Source organism: Molothrus aeneus, chromosome W, assembly GCF_037042795.1.
Source record: "Molothrus aeneus isolate 106 chromosome W, BPBGC_Maene_1.0, whole genome shotgun sequence".
NCBI classification, from domain to species: domain Eukaryota; kingdom Metazoa; phylum Chordata; class Aves; order Passeriformes; family Icteridae; genus Molothrus; species Molothrus aeneus.
The window spans coordinates 551,741-573,381 of NC_089679.1; the positions used below are offsets into that span (position 1 = coordinate 551,741).

Here is a 21,641-nt window from a genome sequence, read left to right on the forward strand (position 1 = left end):
GTGCTCTTTTTGGAACTGGGCAAAGCATCCTTAAAAGGGGAACCCTAGAAGCAGCTCTGGTCCATGCGCAGTGGTGAGAGCACTGGGCATGGAAGGAAGATGTCATGATGGCAAATGTTCTCCGGGCGGTGCCACGTGTGACATGGAAACACAAGATGTCTCAACTGTGTTTCCAGGGGAAGCCTATGGTGCAAGAAGGACTGCTCTCTCCTTGATGAACTGAGAATTGATTATCTAAAGGGTGGTGATGGACTGAGAGTTGATGATCTGAGGGGTGGATGTATTGGAAATTTGGTGAGGGGAGGAGGAATGTTTTTGGAAGGTTTTCATTCTGAGTTCTGTGTGTGTTTCTTTCCATATATAGTTGTAGGTTAATAAAGTTTTTCTTCTTCATTCCTAAGTTGGAGCCTGCTTTGCTCTATTCCTGGTCACATCTCACAGCAGACACCAGGGAGAATATATTTTCATGGGGGCACTGGCATTGTGCCGGCATCAAACCGTGACAATCACATATGACCTGAGTTCAGTACACCTGTGGCTCTCCTGTTGATCTGAAGCCTTGGTCTCCTCGCACCCTAGTTTCTGTTCTACAGACAGAAGACTTAAAAGGAATGAGTTGAGCACCTTGGGTTTTAGCAGGGATAGTGATGGGTGGAGTATGTGTTAATACCAAAGCATGTATTTTTTCTGTAAAATCAAAGTCTATAACACATGGATGCACAAAAATACCTTGTAGAGTGGCACTGGATCTTCCAGTCAGCAGTGCACTCAGTCCTTTCCCTATGGGCCCCTGGACCTCGAGAGGGACCTTATGTATCTTTAATGTGATTATAGTTGTTGGGATTGAGGTGGAAACATCTATTCCAGCTGATCCTCTTGTCCTTCCTGTAAGCTGGTCACATAAGCTTGCACAGGAGGGTAGGAAGATACTTGTATTGTCACGCGTCTCCCCCTTGCACTCAGTCACCCATTTCCCTGGTCCTTAAGAAGTTGTCCAGTAATATGGAATTTGGATTTGCATAGTCTGGTCACTTGTCTGGATCTCCCACATTTGTTGCAGTTCACATTTACATCTATATTCCTCTGTCCTTGAAATGTCCCCAGTGGAATGGGCTTGCGGGGACAGTTTGCTTTCATGCGGCCTCGTTGTCCACATCCAATGGGATGTCAACCTTACAGCAGCTTGTCCTGGGGTGACCTTATGATGCTGAATTGTATCCCCATTTGTCTGTTTGTCCCAGAAATAAGTTTTGCAACTTGAAGACTGGTTCTGAGACTGAAGGGGGGAGGGGGGGAGGGAGAGAATAAGCGTGCAGTTTGTTTTCAGAAACTACACTCACTCCTCCACATTCCTGCTCCTGGACTGTGTTGTCTAGGGAACAGACAGAGAGAGAGTTGTCCTTTGCTTTTTAGTTAGCTTTTAGCTAGCTGAGGCAGAGAAGTTCCCTGGACTTGGTTTTTTTTTCTTTCTCTTGGAACTGTTAAAACCTGCTCTGGACTGGGGACCCAGGGGAGCACTGGAGGTTCACAGCTGTGGCCTACTGGGCCTGGTCTGGGCTACAGCATTTCCCAGCACTGGAGGAACAGATAAGAGACTGAGTGAGCCAAGCTACAGCCAACGAAGGACTTTCTGAGTTTGTCATCTCTTTAGAGTGGCAAGAGGTTTTATTGTTTGATATTGTTCACTTTTTTTTTGTTCTGGTGCATGCTTTGCCTGTTTAATAAACAGTCTTTTTCCACTTTTCTCCAAGGAAATATTTTTCTGGACCAGTTGGGGGAGGAGCCACTTGGATTTGCTTTCTAGAGGACCCCAATTCGGAGGTTTCCTCCAAAATTTGCCCTAAATCAGGACACAGCTGTAATAGAATCTGCTAACAAAGGCATGCTATGGGATTCAGATCCAACTTTGGCACAGGCATTTATCATGTCATTGTTGCCTTCTTGTGAAGGCCGCGATGACCTGGTATCGGAGTCCAGCACTGCGATCTCCTCCTTGGGATCCCTCGTGGCCAATAACGGACGCTAACACCAATGTGGTGGACGGTTAAAGGCCTTTATTGAGGGGTCTCAAGGGTATTTATGGACTAAGGGGTTTCTCTACGTCAGAAAGGGGTTTGGCTATACTTCCTAGGGTTAGTATGGAGTGGAAAGTTACTGGCATCCATAGGTTAGGGGGGCTACATGTTTGGCTACATTCCAAGGGTGATCCTTATCTATGGGGAGAGGGGTAGAAGGATTCCTGTAATTTTCCGTCACAGCCCGAAATCTTCCGAACACCTGTCCCTATGCCTACCACATGTCATCTAAAGATGGATTTTCATTTGGCAACAGTTCTATGATTTTTCTGCAATCTTCATTAGCATTGTCCCTTACCAACTGTAAAATTAATTGATTTCTGGCCTTAATATTTACTATTTGTTTTTCCATGGTATCCTGTAGTCTTTCTATAAATTGCAGGTATGGCTCTATAACTCCTTGTTTAATCTCTGAATATCTCTGGGTCTGGTTAGCCATGTTTGCCACTTTGAACAATGCCTGTATCCCCAAATCTTTTACTTGTGCCAGCACCAATGGGTGTAACCTTGCTTGAAGTTGGGGGTCCCCCACTGGTGGCAATCCTAGGAGCTGAGAAACCCTTGCCCCAAAGTGTGGATCCTGTTGCAAAACTCTTAAGTTTTGTAATTCCTGCTGCTCTGCACTACGTCACCAGGTGGATTCGAAAACCATATACTGAACTGGGGTATATATCAATTTAGCTAGCTGCTTAATATCAAAAGGAATTATTTCTTCTGCAGTTAGAAATTGCAGCATGTTTGCTACTGCAGGAGACCCCAGGCTATGCTTTGCAATGAGCTGGCACAATTCAGAAAGAACTGGCCATTGAAAAGGTGTATATTTATTAGACATGGTTCCACTACCTCTCAGCACTGGGTATATTTCAACTGTCCCGTCCCCAGACTCCCAACCACCTGGCATAGGCATGTCAATTTTGTCTGCTCCTTTGAAATCCCCATGCGTGATCACAGCTCACTTTACCTGTTGCCAGACACTGACCGGACTGAGCCTAGATGCTGGCAGCACAGCGGCGGCATTCTCGCGGGGTTCGGCAAAAAGGCAATGGCTCAGATTCTCTCCACAGGTGTTGCTGAAGTTCCTTGTCGGTATGTGTCCCTGTGGCTGTACCATTCTCGGCAGCGTCTGTGGCAGAGTATGTAGTACCATGCTTCTGGGATTTTGCATCCCATCTATACTTCCGGGTATGACGGTGGCTTGAGTTCTGGGTATGTGTGATGATGCATCTCTGGTGTCCACTCACAAGTCACAGTCGTGAGTGGGCATGCCAGGCGGAGGTGGGACCACAGGCGTGGTTTCAGAGTCAAGCCAATCATCCTCGTGCAGAGGTGGTCCGAGTGTTTCCGTGGCAATAGAGGACAGCTCTGGCACGAGCAGTGCAGGCAGCAGGGGGCACAGCGCAGCCCGGCACAGCCGTGGCCCGGCACAGCCACAGCTCTGTCACCTGCCACGGCTCTGCCACTTGGCAGGGCACCTGTTCAGTGTAGTGTGGCAGTGTGAAGTGGCCGTCTCGCCCATCTGCTCCTCCAGTGTGTCCGGTGCCCTGTCCTAGCTGTACTTCTTGGTTTTTAACTGCCTCAACTAGCCCAAAATGAGCCTATAGGGCTTTATAACTTTTATGGCGACTTCATCACCTGTGAAGGCTGCTTTGATTATGAATCTCCCAGTCCACTCCCAAGTTTTTATATCAAGGGAGGCTTCTTTAGTTGTTTCTAACCCGTGGTTCTTAGTCCACATCAGCAAGGCTAACAAAGCCTGCTCTTCATAGTCTACCCCCCATTCCCGTAAAAGGAGGGTCCATATCTTTATCCATATTTTTAGGCAGCCCTGTACACTGCAGGCAAGCTCTACACTCTGCCCTCTCTCTCCCCACTCTTCCCACAGCAGCTGTTACGTCACATCTGGGGTTCACCACTTGTTAACATTTGTCGCAGTTTTGGAGACAGGCACATGATTGAATATGCCAAGATCGTGCGACAACAGCCAACATTTATTCATGGATGCCCCCTTTTAGAGGGGGTTCAAAATTCCCGCGCTTGAACACGTGATTTGTTGAGGTCTCAATACTGCCCAGCTCAATGGCCAATTAGATGTCTGCATTCAGGATTGAATGGGATTTACTGGGGTCCCCAGTTTGAGTTCAAATCCAACCTATCATTGTCTTATCTGGGGACCCATTTACTTCTACTCTTTAACAAACTAGGCTAGTTGAATTGGGGTTCTGTTATGGCAAATTTTATCTGTGCAGCTTCAGACCAGCTGTAGCTGTCACAAAGTTAAAGTACTATTAAGTCTAAATGCTGTTAAGCTTTTAGGCCATATTCCTTTTATTCTTGCCCTCACAATCCTTTTGTCACACACCCCTAAACACACACACACGCACCCCTAGATAGGTCTCATTTTATTTCTGTTTTGATTGCCTGGATTTTGTTTGGTTTTGTTGTTTCTTGTTTTTCCTTGATGTGCCTTGACTGACTAGTAAGTGGTAGAGTGAAACTTGCCAATGAACTTTGTCATGCCATTGCTTAATATTAAAGCTGGTTTTTGCTAATACCCTTGCCGGTGATTTTTTAAGTGATCGCAAACACTCTTTGGTAACACCACCAAGCTACTATATCACTCCCCCTTCTCAGCAGGACAGGGGGACAAAATAAGATGAAAACCTCATGGGTTGAGATAAAGGTAGTTTCATTAAAAAAGCAAAGGCTGTGTAAGGAAGCAAAAGAAAACAAAAAGATTTATTCTCTACTTCCCATTAGTAGGTGATCTCCAGCCACCTCTTGGGAAGTAGGATCTAAGTACGTATAGTGTTGCTTCAGAAGACAAACACCTTAATGAATGTCTCCTCTCCTCCTTCTTTCTCTTAGCATTTATTGCTGCACACGACCTCATATGGTATTAAATACCTGTCCTGGTTTAGGGAAAATTTGGGAGAAAAGCTCTAAAGGGGTTCCTCTAGAAAACAGATTCAAGCGGCCCCTCCCCCAACTGGTTCAGGAAAATATTTCCTTGGAGATAAGTGGAAAAAGACTGTTTATTAAACAGGCAAAGCATGCACCAGAACAAAAAAAAAGTGAACAATATCAAACAATAAAACCTCTTGCCACTCTAAAGAGATGACAAACTCAGAAAGTCCTTCGTTGGCTGTAGCTTGGCTCACTCAGTCTCTTATCAGTCCCTCTGGTGCTGGAAATGCCATGGCCCAGGCATGGCCCAGTGGGCCACAGGTATGAGCTGCTGGTGCTCTTCTGAGTTTTCAGTCCAAAGCAAGTTTGAACAGTTCCAAGAAAAAGAAAAACCACAGTCCAGGGAACTTCTCTGCCTCAGCTAGCTAAAAACTAACTAAAATAAAAGGAGAGCTCTGTCCCGCTGGCTGTCCGTCCACAGACGACACAGTCCAGGAGCAGGAATGTGGAGGAGTGAGTGTAGTTTCTGAAAACAAACTGCACACTTCTTCTCTCCCCCCCCCCCCGCCCTTCGCTCTCAGAACCAGTCTTCAAGTTGCAAAACTTATTTCTGGGCTAAACAGATGAATGGGGATACAAGCATCATAAAGTCACCCCAGGACATTCCACCCCTTATCCCCATATTGTCAGCTTCCTACCAAAACTAATACATTGTGGTAGTGAAACAGCAGGCCAAAGGCCTACAAACTGAATCCTGACTCGAGCCGACAGAAACCATGAGAAAGCTGACAGCTCTTTGTGAGAACAGAGTTCTGCAGCAGTGAAAACAACTTGCTTTTCCTGAGAAAGAGCTCTAAGACTGTGGAAAACTATGGAATATTAATCCCAATATTTCCAGGTGGGACGTGCCTGGCCTCGTCTGACCCTTGCTGCTGGGCCAAGGGCGGCAGCTGTGGTGTTTCACCTCAGAGATACCTTTGGCCGGCTGGATGCTGCAGCTAGGCACTCGGAACAAATCCAGGCATAGTAGAAATTCAGTTTACCTCTGGTGGAAAAGGTTCAGGTGACGGTGAAGAGAAAAAGGAGAGAATTCTATCATAGAGTTTTAATCCAGAGTTTTATTCCAGGATGACAGACCTCTGAATCTTGTAACAGCTCCCAACAGAATCCCGACCGCATGGCCCCGTCTCCTTTTAAGCCCCGGGGACAGGGGGAGGGGAAAGGAGAGGTTGGCACACCTGGGGGGTTGGGATAGGTGAAACAAGAAATGGCATCACACTGCAACAGAAAACAACCCGCTTTCCCTGTGAAAGAACTCTAGGACTGTGATAAACACTAGCCACCTGTATAAACTGTTTTTACACCATTAGACAGAAAAATGAAAACTATCTCTCACAAACAACTTTTCCTGCACATACACACCAGGGGTTTGAGTCACCAATCAATACAGGGTAACAACTTGTTACTGACCAATTGGGGATAGACAGGGGATGTTCCTAAAAAACCCTATAAGAGGGGATGTGCAATATAAATGGGGTTTGATCCTTTCTTTTGCACCATAAAACATGTCCTGCATCCTTCTTTATCAAGTGCCACAGTGACAATATATATTATAACTAAAACACTATACATACATATATATATATATACATAGTATACAGCTATACACAGACAATGGCAGTAACATTCAGCAAACAGGGATATTTACACATGGTTCTCACAAAAAAATCAGATCTCCCTGAGGCACACATCGTGATGTTCCATCTTTCTGCATTACTCACCATGTGCAACCTGGTCCCTGAGCAGACAACCCCACGAATGGGTTTGTCTGTACTAAAGGCAGAATTAATCCAAACAGTTTTTCCTAACAAACCTCTGACATGTACTTACTGGGAGTTTGTCTCCGTCTACTGTATGCAGGGACTCAGATTAGGCAGAGCCTGCTTGGTTGGTGGATCCTCAGGTATTAACTAACCAGGTGGCCTTTGCTAAATGCTGCTCCCAATTTTTGAAAGATCCCCCACCCAATGCCTTCAAGGTGGTTTTTAACAGTCCGTTGTACCTCTCCACTTTGCCTGCAGCTGGTGCATGGTAGGGGATATGGTACTGAAGCCATTTATTATATTGAACAATAGTTTTTGAGAAATAAAAGAATTAAAAGACACTTAAAAGTATATCAAGGGAATCGCAGAAGTTAATAAATAACCTAAAATACACTATTAGGAAGAACTTTGAAATAGCCTAAAATACACTGTTAGGGAGCCCTAACTTTGATCAGATATCTAGATAAGTTAACCAAAAAAAACACTCACAGAAGAAACTTTGGAATTAGAATATTTGAAGAGGAAACATTGGAATTAGAATATTTGAAGAGAAAAGCAGAAATGGAAGCCAATAAGTTAAAGTGACCTGCCAAGCCGTTAGAATCAAGCCAACTACAACAGTAACTTCTGCCAAGCCATGGAAAGACATGCCAAGAATAACAGGAAACTGCCCAAATTAGGAAAAGCTTAAAATTTAACTAAGTGTGGTGGTTTGACAGGAAATGTGTTTTTTGGGATGCTGTGTTTTTGGCCAATGGATATTCAGACTTTAATATTGGCATTTAACCTGACCATTGAGACATGGACACGCCTCTGAGAACACGGAGTTAAAAGCAGAGCTCTCCCCTGGGAGGGTCCTCTTGGGTTTCCGGCGGGAAAGAGTTTGGGTCTCTCCCCCGGCCCAGCTGCTGGCTGGGCAGGGGGAGGGGAAAGCCATGTGGCCGGGAGAGGTAGGCCTGAGCCCGGGGGTGGAAGGGTGGAAGAGAGAGAGAGAGAGAGAGAGACACCGGGAACCATCGGGCAGCCCCCCCTGAGAGACACAGAGAGAGAGAGAGAAAGAGAGCCGCTGCCTGGGACTGTAACCTTGAAACTGGATAAACATGGGCCTGCGCCGGCAGCACGGCTGGGACGGAGAAGAGGGGGGGGTTCAGCCGGCCGCTTGTAGGAGCTTTTAACCCCTTTTTGGAGAATGAGAACTTTACAGAACATTGACCTTTCCTGGAAGATAGAGTGGAAGATGAGGAAGAAATGGGCCAGTGTGAGAGAGGTCTGGGCGAGTGAGAGATAGTAGAAGAATAGAGAAGAATCCTAGTGGGAAGAGATGATGGAGTGGCTTTTGCTGGACTCTTTTTGTATAGCCATGGACAGAAACATGTTCCTTGTGATACAGAGACTGCATTCTAGGGGGAGGCAATGGCCTTAGAACCAAGAGGGTTCAGTGTTGATGCCCCTCGGCCCCAGGGGGTGAAAATATGGGGGGGACAGGTGTCCCAAAGGAGAGATTGTTTGTGATACAGAGACTGCTCAGTGTTGATGCCCCTCGGCCCCGGGGGGTGAAAAAATATGGGGGGGACAGGTGTCCCAAAGGAGAGATTGTGGGGACAGGTGTCCCAAAGGAGAGACTGTGCCTTTTTTGGATCGGGACAGAGCATCTTTAAAAAGACAACCCTAGAAGCAGTTCTGGTCCATGTTCAGTGGTGAGAGCACTGGACATGGAAAGGAAGAAGTCACAACGGCAGATGCACTCCGGGCGGTGCCACGAGTGACACAGAAACACACGAGGCTTCGACTGTGTTTCCAGGGGAAGCCCATGGTACAAGAAGGACTCCTCTCCTCTTGATGAACTGAGGATTGATTGTCTAAAAAGTGATGCTGGACCGAGAGTTGGTGATTTGAGGAACAAATGTATTGTGTTGGAAATTTGGTGGGGGGAGGAGGAAATGCATTTGTGAGGTTTTCATTTTCCCTGTGTGTGTTCCTTTTTATCTGTAGTTGTAGAGTAGTTAATAAAGTTCTGGTTCTTTTTCCCTAAGTAGGAGCCTGCTTTGCTTATTCCTGGTCACATCTCACAGCAGAAACCAGGGAGAAGGTATCTTCATGGGGGCACTGGCATTGTGCCAGTGTCAAACCATGACACTAAGGAAGACCAAGAGTTCCTGGAAGACTCCGCCTGTAATATGCATGTAATAATGATGTAATCCTTCTTCAAAATTGTATAAAAACCTGCTTTTGCTGTACATAATTCAGAAATCCATTTAGTGATTTCTCCAACGCGTTGCCAATAAATACCTCCTGCCTATAGACCTCAAATCCAGTCTCTGGGCAGCTTATTATCGCCTTTTGGGGCAAAATTCGGCATCATTTTGGCGACCGCGGCAGGACAGAAAAGGGTCCGTCCGAGCCTTGACTCGGGGGGCCGGGACCTCTTCAGGGCCCCTGACGGAATTCTGTCAGAAGAGATCCCCATCCCCCAGCCAACGCGCATCGGTGGACAAGAACTTTCTGCATCTCCTGCTCCAAATTAAGAGGTATTTATCTTTGCTTATAGGTTTTATGGTAAAGCGCTTTATTGGGAAACGAGGGTCAGACGTGACCGCTCGAAGGGATTCCAGGGGACGCTCTGGTAAAGAATCCCAGCTGGGTTAGAGTCCCGGTAATAGAAACGCAGGTTAGAGTCCTGCTGGTAGGAATATTGGAAACGCAGGTTAGAGTCCTGCTGGAAGGAATATTAGAAACGCAGGTTAGAGTCCTGCTGGAAGGAATATTTGTTTTTCATTTATCTTGGTATTTTTGGGTTCTTCTTATTGTGTGGAAAACTGTTTTAATATTGTGTTATATTTACTGTGAATTAAGGGTCAAGAACGAAGATTGCTCTCTGAGACCGGGAGAGAGGTCGGTCAGTTTGTGGTGTTCTATGTGTCTGTTGCAAATCTTACAGGAGACATTTTGTCACTCTATGTAATCTTGTAGATAAAGGTGTATGGGTATGGATGAGAGTGAATGAGACGCAGCATCGCTGCGAAGCGAAAGGGAGTCCCACTCCGCATTTCCTGTTCTTCGCGAGAAGCCAGGTCGGAAACGGACAAAGTGATTGGAAATTGTGTGTGTGAAGTGTTAAAATAAATTGGCATACAGTACTTGCGGGAAAGGGACTGATCCGGTTAAACAGTAAACACAGCCACAGGGAATAGTAATGGGAGGTCAACAGAGTAAGGACGTAAATATGAAAACCCCCTTAGGATGTATCCTAAAGCATTGGAAGGACTTGGGAGGGATTCCGGGGGGAAACATAAGTAAAAAGACACTCCTTAAATATTGCACACAGTGGTGGCCATTGTATAAGTTAGATGACGATGAGAAATGGCTGCCGGAGGGAACAACTAATTATAACACTATCTTACAACTGATGCTTTTCCTCCGTCGACTTAATAAATGGGACGAAGTGATGTATGCTGATATGTTCTTTACCTTAAGAAATAAACCAGAGTGGCAAAAAGAGTGCGGGGTAAACGTAGCACCTCAGGACCCCCTAGTACTAGCCCTGGAAAAAGATAAGAAAGGATCAAAGCCTAAAGAACGTTGCTGTGATGCATGTAGCATTGGGCAACAATGTCTTAAGTTAACAAGAAGGGACAGTGGAAAGGAGAGCGAAATAAGCCTGTGGGAATACCATCCATTCGCCCCAGGACAGGAAGGGCCTCTTCCCAGGCCAAAAGAGGAACAAGGGGATCCTAGCCCATTAAAGGAACTGGAACGATGGTGGAAATCCAAGTTTGGGCACAGCCCTCAGAAGCTAGACAACAGTTGGGAGGGGGGTGGCCCATTAAAATCGGGGACTAACAAGAGGGAAAGCAGCCCACAGGGACTGGATAGTCCACAGGGGTCTGGGAGCTACAGGGATGTTGACAGCCCACCCAGACTAGAAGTTGAGAGGGAAGAGGGCAGTCCACATGGAGAAGAGAGCCGAGGGGAGACACGCAGCCTGCCCGAACTAAGTCCATGTGGGGATAGTGGCACACCTAGGAATGGAAGTTTAAGGAAATCAGGTACCTGTAGAATGGAAACCAGCACACCGAGGACTGGAGACAAAGGTGACTCACTGGGGGGCGATGTCTCTAAGTTGAAATATAGTGAAAAGAATGACAATGAGACATGCGAAAGGGAGGCAGAGAACAACTCACAGAAGCTGAATATAGTAATTCGTATAGAGGATAAGAGAGATGGAAGGGGAACAGAAGATGAGGAGGACGGTAGCCCGGAACAGGATAGGCGCCGGCAGATGCGGGAAGAAAGGCGACAGATGCAGAGTGAGAGGCGGTTGGACTGTGTGAACCATGCTAGGGGAGTAGTAGGAAAAGAGTTAACAGAAATAGAAGGTGAAGATGAACAGGGAAAGGGAAAGAGAAAAGAGAAGAGAAAGAATAGGGAAGACATTGAGGCACAGGAAGAAGATCCCGGGGAGGGGATTAGTCACTCGTATTATACCAGATCTGTGGCACGGAGGGAAGCAAAGCAAAGAGAGGAAGGGAACCATACGATAGCTCCTCTCCGACAACTTATGCCAATGGTAGGGGAGAGGACTAGAATAAAGGTGCCGTTCTCAACAAGTGATCTGAACAATTGGAGGGATGAGGCAAGGAACTTCAGGAGGAATCCAGAGGGAGTAGCGAAGAGGTTTGAATTAATGGCAAAGAATTTGGATATTGATTGGGAAGATATAGAGGTGATGCTGTCAGAGTTGACAGATACAGAAAGGGAACTCGTATTGGAAACAGGAAAACGACATGCTCAAGTGTTATCAGGGAGACTAGAAGATAATTTCCCCAGCAGTAAACCAGAATGGGACCCGGGCAATGAAGAGCATTATCGGAGGCTGGTGCAGTATAGAAAACTGATAGCGATGGGCTTGCATAATGCGATCCCTAAGGCTATCAATTGGTCGATGCTATATAACATCAGGCAGGGAAAAGATGAGACCCCATCAGAGTTCTTGGATAGACTTAGGGCAGCCATGAGACAATACACACCCCTGGACCCAGCAACGGAAGAAGGGAAACAACACCTGTTAGGATTAATGATGGGACAGAGTAACCCAGACATTAGGAAGAAATTACAAAAGCTTGAGCATCCAGCAAACAAAAACCTGGAGGCGTTGCTGAATGAGGCGTGGAAAGTGTATAATAATAGAGAAATAGAGGAAAAGAAAAAGGAAGATAAGAGGCTAGCTCGAATAGGGGCTGTAGCAATAACAGCTCAAAATACAAACCATTTGGGACCTAATACCAGGGGTAGGGGAAGAGGCTACCCAGTGAGAGGGGGAGGGAGGTTCCAACCCCACCCAGCTAGAATAGGGCCAAACCAGTGTGCCTATTGCTTCCAAACGGGACACTGGAAACATGAGTGCCCTCAACCAAGAGAAAGATCAATGGACACTACTACTATCGCACATCAGGGCAGTGAATGAGGGGGACCGGTGGGCCGTACCCTAGCAGACCCACTGGTTAAAATGGAGCTAGGGGAAGGTAAAAAGGAATTGGATTTTTTGATTGATACAGGAGCAACATTTTCGGTTTTAAATCAAGAATTGGTACCTAAGAGTGATGAATTTGTACAAGTTGTGGGAGCAAGAGGCCAACCAGAAAAAGCTTACTTTTTGAGACCTATCAAATACAAAATTGGGAAACAAATGGGGATTCACCAGTTTCTGTATTTGCCAAATTCACCAAAGCCTCTATTAGGAAGAGACTTACTGGAGAACTTGGGAGCCGTAATAAAATTCAACAAAGACAAATTGGAATTTCAAGTAAGGGAAGAGCAACTGATTACAGCCCTAAGCCTAACAATCAGCTGTATAGAACCGAAGCCTGAAAGTCACAATATTGAGCGTATCCTGAGTGAAACATATCCATTAGTATGGGCTACTGATATACCTGGGAAATCACAACAAGCAACACCTATCATTATTGAACTTATACCTGGAGCGAGGCCGGTAGTTAGGAAACAATACCCACTGAGGTTAGAAGATAGAAAGGGAATTGAGCCCATAATCACAAGGTTTTTAGAATTAGGGTTATTGATAGAATGTGAATCAGATTTTAACACCCCAATCCTGCCAGTAAAGAAACCTAATGGAGCTTATAGATTAGTCCAAGACCTGAGGGCAGTAAATGAGATAACCAAGACACTACATCCGGTAGTTGCTAACCCTTACACACTCTTAACTAAATTAAAAGATAATTTGACATGGTTCACAGTGTTAGATTTAAAAGACGCATTCTTCTGCCTTCCTTTAGCTCCGGAGAGCCAAAAGATCTTTGCATTTGAATGGGAATCTGTAGATAGGGGAAGAAAAACCCAACTCACCTGGACGGTATTACCACAAGGATACAAAAACAGCCCTACAATTTTTGGGAATCAACTAGCCAAAGAACTAGAACAGTGGGAAAGGCCGCTGGGAGATGGTACTCTTTTGCAATATGTAGATGACCTCCTAATAGCAACAGAAACAGAAGAAGAATGCATTGAATGGACTATTTCCCTGTTAAACTTTCTGGGTTTAAGTGGATATCGAGTTTCTCAACAGAAAGCACAGCTGGTACAAGAAGAAGTGGTGTATCTGGGATATGAAGTTTCCAGAGGACAGCGATCCCTGGGAGCAGCCAGGAAAGAAGCCATCTGCCAAATGTCTAAACCAGAGACGGTAAGAGATTTGCGCGCCTTCCTGGGGATGACCGGTTGGTGTCGGCTATGGATCTATCAATACGGAATACTCGCCAAACCACTCTATGATTTACTAAAGGAAAGTAAGGGTGTTCTAGTTTGGACTCCCGAGGCAAAGGGAGCCTATAAGAGACTGAAACAGGAACTCATGAGAGCACCAGCCTTGGGTCTTCCAGACGTGACAAAACCATTCTGGCTGTTTTCTCATGAGCGACAAGGAATGGCCCTAGGAGTCCTAGCACAACAGTTAGGACCGCACAAAAGGGCTGTGGCCTACTTCTCCAAACAGTTGGATGAAGTGAGTAAAGGATGGCCTGGCTGTCTAAGAGCAGTAGCCGCAGTGATAATCAACATTGAAGAAGCCAGAAAGCTCACGCTGGGCCAGAAAATGACTGTGTTAGTAGCTCACACTGTGTCTGCTGTGTTAGAGCAGAAAGGAAATCACTGGCTGTCACCTTCCAGATTCCTAAAGTACCAAGCTATCTTGGCTGAGGCAGATGATGTTACTATCCAGGTAACTAACGTTGTGAACCCAGCTTCATTCCTAGAAGGGAAGACTTCAGCAGAACCCATCGAGCACAATTGCTTGGAAACAATCGAAGCCGTTTACTCCAGTCGCCCGGATCTCAAAGAAGAGCCATTCGAAGATGCAGATGACTGGTTCTCGGATGGTAGCAGCTTCGTAAAACAAGGAGTAAGAATGGCTGGTTATGCAGTAACTACCACAGAAGAGGTAATCGAGTCAAACCCTTTGCCTGCAGGGACCTCAGCCCAGAAGGCAGAATTGATAGCTCTGACTCGAGCTCTGGAATTGGCAGAGAACATGCGAATAAATATTTGGACAGACTCTAAATATGCCTTTTCTGTTGTGCACGCTCATGGAGCCATCTGGAAAGAAAGAGGACTGTTGACTACTCAAGGGAAAACAGTCAAACATGCAGAGGAAATCCTACGATTGCTAGAAGCAGTCCAACTCCCAGCACAAGTGGCCATAATGCATTGTAAAGGACACCTAAAAGGTAACACTACTCCAGAAGTTGGGACTAGAAAGGCAGATGCAGAAGCTAAATTAGCTGCTGCAAGGACCGGAGAGGTAAATATAACAGCTCTAATACCAGGAGAGCTGGATGTAAACCTCCAACCAAATTATCAGGAATCAGATCATAGATGGATTCAAAGGAATAAAGGTAAACTGTTAGACAGTGGATGGGGACAATTGGAGACAGGACAGTTGATAATACCAGGGAACCTAATGTGGCAGATTGTAAAGACGGAGCATGAAAAGGCCCATTGGGGTCTAGATCCGCTTTACCAATATTTGCAAGCCAGGATAGCAGGACCGAAATTATTTACTACCGTAAAGCACGTTACATCCCAGTGCGAGCGGTGTCTGAAAAACAACCCAAATACGGGAACCAAGGTACACCAAGGAGCCATAAATCGAGGTAAATTCCCAGGTGAAGTATGGCAAATTGATTTTTCTGAACTCCCAAGAAAAGGGGGGTTTCGGTATTTGTTGGTATTAACTGATACATTTTCTGGGTGGCCTGAAGCATTCCCTTGTAGGACAAATAAGGAAAGGGAAGTAACTAAAGTACTGTTGAATGAAATTATTCCACGGTTTGAGGTACTGAAGAGCATTTCTTCGGATAGGGGTACACATTTCTGTGCAAAAGTGGTGAGAGCAATAAGCAAAGCATTACAAATCAAATGGCAATTACACACGCCTTACCGTCCACAGGCCAGTGGGCAGGTGGAAAAGATGAATCATCTCATCAAACAGCAAATTGCCAAAATATGCCAGGAGACTAATTTGCAGTGGTATCAAGCTTTGCCTATTGCTCTGCTTAGGCTGAGAGTCAAACCAAGATCAAAAGAAAAGTTAAGCCCATTTGAAACTTTGTATGGTAGACCTTATGCTATGCAAATTGTAAATGGGGACGCTATAGACCAAATCGGTAACCAGTACATTTATGATTATGTAATTACGGTGGGGAAACAGTTCGATAAGAATGCTGCTGTGGTGATAGAGCACCAACCTAAACAACCTGATTGCAAACTGCATCCGTTTAATCCCGGTGATTGGGTGTATGTTAAGAATCTTTTAGGAAAACCCCTACAAGAGAAGTGGGAGGGACCTTTCCAAGTGCTGCTGACTACCTTCACCGCGATTCGGATCAAGGAGCGACCCACGTGGATCCATTACTCACGGGTCAAGAAGGCTCCGAAGAATAAACAAGAGGAACAGACATCATGATCCTGACTCCACCTCAGACCTTCACAACCCTGATCATTGGACTCTCGATAAGTATAGTTCTTCCCCAAGACTCTGCCCCAATAGACCCATGGTCTAATGCACACCAGTGTATGGCAGGTAGAACATAATTCAGAGAAAATAAAGAATGTCCTGACCGAAGTGGAACAAGTAGGCCAGCATCATTGGTGGGATATCTTTATAGGATACTCCCCAACAGCTACACAGGTCTTCAACTACCTGGTACACCCAATGCTAATAGTAATTGTAATTCTGTTACTATTAACTCTCACAAATATTTGTATGTGGTGGAGACTAAGAATCATAATGAGAAGGACCCAAATGATTTGGGCTATGGTACGAGCGTATCAGCGCCCTATAGGATTAGAATTTGACGAAAGAATTCGTAAGTTATAAGAAAAGGGGGGAATGAAGCCATTTATTATATTGAACAATAGTTTTTGAGAAATAAAAGAATTAAAAGACACTTAAAAGTATATCAAGGGAATCGCAGAAGTTAATAAATAACCTAAAATACACTATTAGGAAGAACTTTGAAATAGCCTAAAATACACTGTTAGGGAGCCCTAACTTTGATCAGATATCTAGATAAGTTAACCAAAAAAAAACACTCACAGAAGAAACTTTGGAATTAGAATATTTGAAGAGGAAACATTGGAATTAGAATATTTGAAGAGAAAAGCAGAAATGGAAGCCAATAAGTTAAAGTGACCTGCCAAGCCGTTAGAATCAAGCCAACTACAACAGTAACTTCTGCCAAGCCATGGAAAGACATGCCAAGAATAACAGGAAACTGCCCAAATTAGGAAAAGCTTAAAATTTAACTAAGGAAGACCAAGAATTCCCGGAAGACTCCACCTGTAATATGCATGTAATAATGATGTAATCCTTCTTCAAAATTGTATAAAAACCTGCTTTTGCTGTACATAATTCAGAAATCCATTTAGCGATTTCTCCAACGCGTTGCCAATAAATACCTCCTGCCTATAGACCTCAAATCCAGTCTCTGGGCAGCTTATTATCGCCTTTTGGGGCAAAATTCGGCATCAGTACACCCACTCAATGCCATGTTCCCTAGCCCAGGTGTTGATAAGGCTGTTCTTGAAATGAGTCCCATGGTCTGACTCCATCTTCTCAGGGGTACCATGCTTCCAAAGGACCTATTTTTCAAGGCCTAGGATGGTGTTATGGGCAGTAGTGTGAGACACAGGGGAGATCTCCAACCATCCTGTGGTGGCTTCTGACATTGTGAGCACGTAGTGCTTACTGTGGCGTGTCTGGGGCAGTGTGATGTAGTCAATCTGCCAGGCCTCTTCATATTTATAGTTGGACCACTGCCTACCATAACATAGCGGTTTCAACCTCTTGGCCTGCTTGATGGCAGCACACGTCTCACAGTCATGGATAACTTCAGAAATAATGTATATGTTTGAATCTACCCCTTGGTCTTGTGCCCACTTATAGGTGGCATCTCTGCTCTGATGACCTGAGGCATCATGGGCCCATCGAGTTAGGAACAACTCCCCCTTGTGTTGCCAATTTGTCTATCTTTGACACCACTATCTCTGCAGCCTGATCTACCTGCTTATTGTTTTGGTGCTCCTCATTAGCTCTACTTTTGGGGACATGGGCATCTATATGGCGGACTTTCACAGATAGTTTCCCTACCCTGGTAGCAATATCTTTCCACTCTTCAGCAGCCCAGACTCGTTTTCCTCTATGCTGCCAATTAGCCTTTTTCCACTTCTCCAACCATCCCCACAAAGCATTGGCTACCATCCATGAATCAATGTAGAAGCAGAGCTTTGGCCACTTCTCTCTTTCAGCAATGTCCAGGGCGAGTTGAACAGCTTTGAGTTCAGCAAGTCGTCTTGATCCACCTTCTCCTTCAGTAGCTTCTGCAAGCTGTCATGCTGGGCTCCATACGGCTCCTTTCCACTTTTGTTTCATCCCTACAATGTGGCAGGAACCATCAGTACAAAGAGCGTAGTGTGTTTCTTCTGCTGGCAGTTGGTTGTATGGTGGAGCTTCTTCAGCACGTGTCACTTGTTCATCTTCATCAGTGAGACCAAAGTTTTCATGTTCAGGCCAATTTATAATTATCTCCAAAATCCCAGGGCGATTCAGTTTTCCAATATGGGCACACTGTGCAGTGAGGGCAACCTACTTGCTCCATGTGGCATTGGGGGCATGGTGGGTAGAGGGAACCTTTGCTTTGAACATCCACCCCAGCACTGGTAGCTGGGGTGCCAGGAAGAGTGTTTTGGTTTAGAATCGGAGGAAATTTAGGGAAGTGATGTAAAGTTTTTTTTGTGTAACTAACAGTTTATTGAACTATTGAGAAGTTGGACACGCTTTTGTGAAACACGTTAGAGACGAAAAAACTCGAGAATTGTCTCTTTCCTTTTTGGTTGGCGAGGAGTTGGCAGTTCTTGGCTTCTTTTCTGTCTCGGCTAGGTCAGGCTGGGAGGTCTTGCTGTGGGTTGGGCTTCTTTTCTCTTCTTTAGGTTGCTTGCTGGCTTCTTCTTACCAGCTCTAGTCTAGGTGAGCTGAGTTCTAGCAGCTGCTAGGCAGGAAAGCAGAAAAAACTACAGAGCCTGGGCTGGAGCAGGTCTGGCTGTGGCTGTGAAGATTTTATTATCAAATCTCTTTCTCTTAGTGCGGCTGAAACTAGACTCTTGCAGTTCATGTAGAAAACTAAAGACTAACTATGAGGTTGATCTTGACACAGCTCAGTCGTAGCTCTTTGCTACAAATTATAGCGGGTCAGGTTGGCTTTAGGCTTGATGTTAACTTTTTTAGGGATTTAATCTTTTCTTGAGTGAGTGAAAGGAACAAGATGTAAGCACGTAAAGGAACAGCATGAAGACATCAAAGTCCGTAAGGAAGAAATTAAGTCCCAGATGGTAGGGAGGAAGAGATGCCTTGTTTTGGAGCTGATATCCTCTTGTAAGGTATACAGAAAATACTCTTTTTCCTTATGACACATGAAACTATAGGGAGATTAAAGTGTTCAAATTGATATTGAGCAAAAGCCTCCATGCTAAGATAAGCAAATGTTGAAATAACTGTAATCCCATGAGAAATTTGAACAGAAGAAGAGACAAGAGTAGTCCTGTGCTTCCAAGAGATAAAGAAAAAGATCTCTGTTCCCAAAGATGAAGATAATTTTAGGAATAGATAATAAGAACTTTTGCCTTTGAACAGCTCATCTTTAAAACAATACCTCATAAATCAACATAGCCCATGGACAAGCTGTGAGAAAGCTTGTAGCAATGAGAAAAACTTCACGATAGCAAAGTTCCCTGGGCAGCTGCTATTAGTAATAAAATTGAGAGCCATGAGAGAACTGTTTTCTTTCCTCTTGTAAAGAAGTCTCCATAACCTTAACAAGAAGGACTTGTCTCCCAACCTTAACAAGAGGGACTTGTCTCCCTCAGTAAACTGAAAAAAGACTATTTTAAAAGTAGTAAACTGACTAGAAATCTTAAGTTTATAGTTTCTTTACATTGTCAGTAAGAAAGAAAAAGTTGTGGGGGGAGGAGAAGTGTTCTGAAGAGTTTGTTTTAATTCTTACTACTTTTTTCCCTTCTAGTTACTTTTAATAAAATTTTCTTTATACCCTTTTAAAATTTTAAGCTTGCTTTACCTTTCTCACAACAAGAAGTGAGTGTATTAGTAATTAGCCAGCACCAAACTCACCACACTTTAGTGCATTAGCCGAGAAAATCTCAAAATTGGAGAAATCTTAAATTAGCAAACCAAAACCGCTACACAAAATTGGTGTTTCTGCCTGGTTTCAAACTGAAATTGCCACATTTTTTAATAGAAAATACAGGCAATTGATGAACGCTCTAAGATGAAGAATTTATTAAGAGAAATGAATGGCGAGGCACATATTAGATCATAAAATTAAGTAGAATAATAGTGAAAAAGTTTTATTGTAATTATAATGAAATTCTAGGGGTAGAAGTTAATGTAAATTTTTTTCCCCTGTTACCTGATTCAGTTAGTTTTATTGTTCTAAGTAAAAGTGTTATAGGGCATGTAATTTAGATAGTAGCTCTTGGATGTGTATTTCACATAAGCAAGAGGTGGAGCGTACTGGTTTAGAATGGGAGGAAATTCAGTGAAGTGATGCAAAGATTTTTTTTTTTAATTAACAGTCTATTGAACTACTGAGAAGCTGGATACGCCTCTGTGAAACACACATGTTATCCAACACCAAACCCGCCACATTCTTTAGTATGTTAGCTGAAAAAATCTCAAAATTAGAAAAATCTTAAATTAGCAAACCAAAACCACTGCAAGGAATTGTGCTTCAGTGCCTATTACCTCTGAGGTGGCTTGGACTCCTTCATAAGGCAGCTAAAATTTCCTTCTCTGTTGGGGTGCAGTTGGCTTCCGACCCTCTGTAACTTCGACTCCAAAATCCTAGTGGTCGGCCTCGAGCCTCACCAGACACCTTCTGCCAAAGGCTCCAGGACAGACCATGCCTCTCAGCTGCAGAGGAGAGCACGTTCCTGACATCTGGTCCTGTCCTGACCAGGCCAAGGGCTACTGCATGAGCGATCTCCTGCTTAATCTGGGCAAAGTCTTTCTGCTGTTCAGGGCCCCACTGGAAAGTGTTCTTCTTGCAGGTGACCAAGTAGAGAGGGCTCACAATCTAGCTGTACTCAGGAATATGCATATTCCAAAAGCCTATGGCAGATAGGAAAGCTTGTGTTTCTTTCTTGTTGGTTGGTGGAGACAGCTGTGATCTTATTCATGACATCGGTAGGAATCTGACACTGTCACATTCACATTTTCTGAAAAATCCCTTGGCCCAGGATTTTTCTCCTGGGAAGCTGAGAAACCTCAGAGAAAAAGGAAAACAGTAATTATCTCATTTGCTTTTCCTCTGTTTTGCTCATGTGGAATGTGTTGGAGATTGTTTATCCAACAGGTGATTGTTTCATTGGTTTCTGGTGAGAGTGTTTTCACTCATTGGCCAAACAGTGCCAAGCTGTGTCGGGACTCTGGAAAGAGTCACGAGTTTTCATTATTATCTTTTTAGCATTCTGTAAGTATCCTTTCTGTATTCTTTAGTATAGTTTAGTATAGCATTCTTTAATATAATATACTATCTTAAAATAATAAATTAGCCTTCTGAGAACATGAAGTCGGATTCATCATTCCTTCCTTCATCTGGGAGCAACTCAAATACAATATGACACCATCCATCTTGCTACTTTACTCCCAGGAACTGGATTTCTCGGGCAGGTCCCTTAACTTTGTTCTCGATGGTGAAACCGGATTTCAGGAGAATCTGGATTATTTTCTCTCCTTTCTCAAACACGTCTACTGCTGTGTTCTCCCACACAATGATCTCATCGATGTACTGTAGATGTTCTGGATCCTCACCCTTTTCCAGTGCAGCCTGGATCACTCCATGGCAGATGGTAAGACTCTGCTTCTACCCCTGGGGCAGTCAGTTCCAGGTATACTGCACTCCCCTCCACATGAAAGCAAACTGAAGCCTGCATTCTGCTACCAGAGGAATGGAGAAAAATGCATTGGCAATATCGATAGTGGTGTACCACTTTCCTGCCTTGGACTCCAGCTTGTACTGCAGCTCCAACATGTCTGGCACAGCAGCACTCAATGGTTGAGTCACTTCATTCAAGGCACGATAGTCCACAGTCAATCTCCATTATCCTTCAGATTTTCGCACAGGCCAAATGGGGCTGTTGAAGGGTGAGTGGGTCTTGCTGACCACCCCTTGGCACTCCAGGTCACGCATCATCTTTGGATGGGGATCACAGCATCTCGAGTTGTTCTGTACTGTGGGTGGTGCACTGTCGA

The 21,641-nt window shown here is 44.6% G+C and overlaps 1 protein-coding gene across 1 annotated transcript in view; it reads left to right on the forward strand.

Annotated features, from left to right (window-relative positions):
• The window catches only part of LOC136568499 (uncharacterized), a 51,984-nt gene that overhangs the window by 24,461 nt on the left and 5,882 nt on the right, over positions 1-21,641 (forward strand). The window contains exons 4-5 of the mRNA XM_066568506.1: positions 7,061-7,070; positions 12,715-14,541. Coding sequence (XP_066424603.1) covers positions 7,061-7,070; positions 12,715-14,541 — 1,837 coding nt within the window. The remainder of the gene's footprint in view (positions 1-7,060; positions 7,071-12,714; positions 14,542-21,641) is intronic.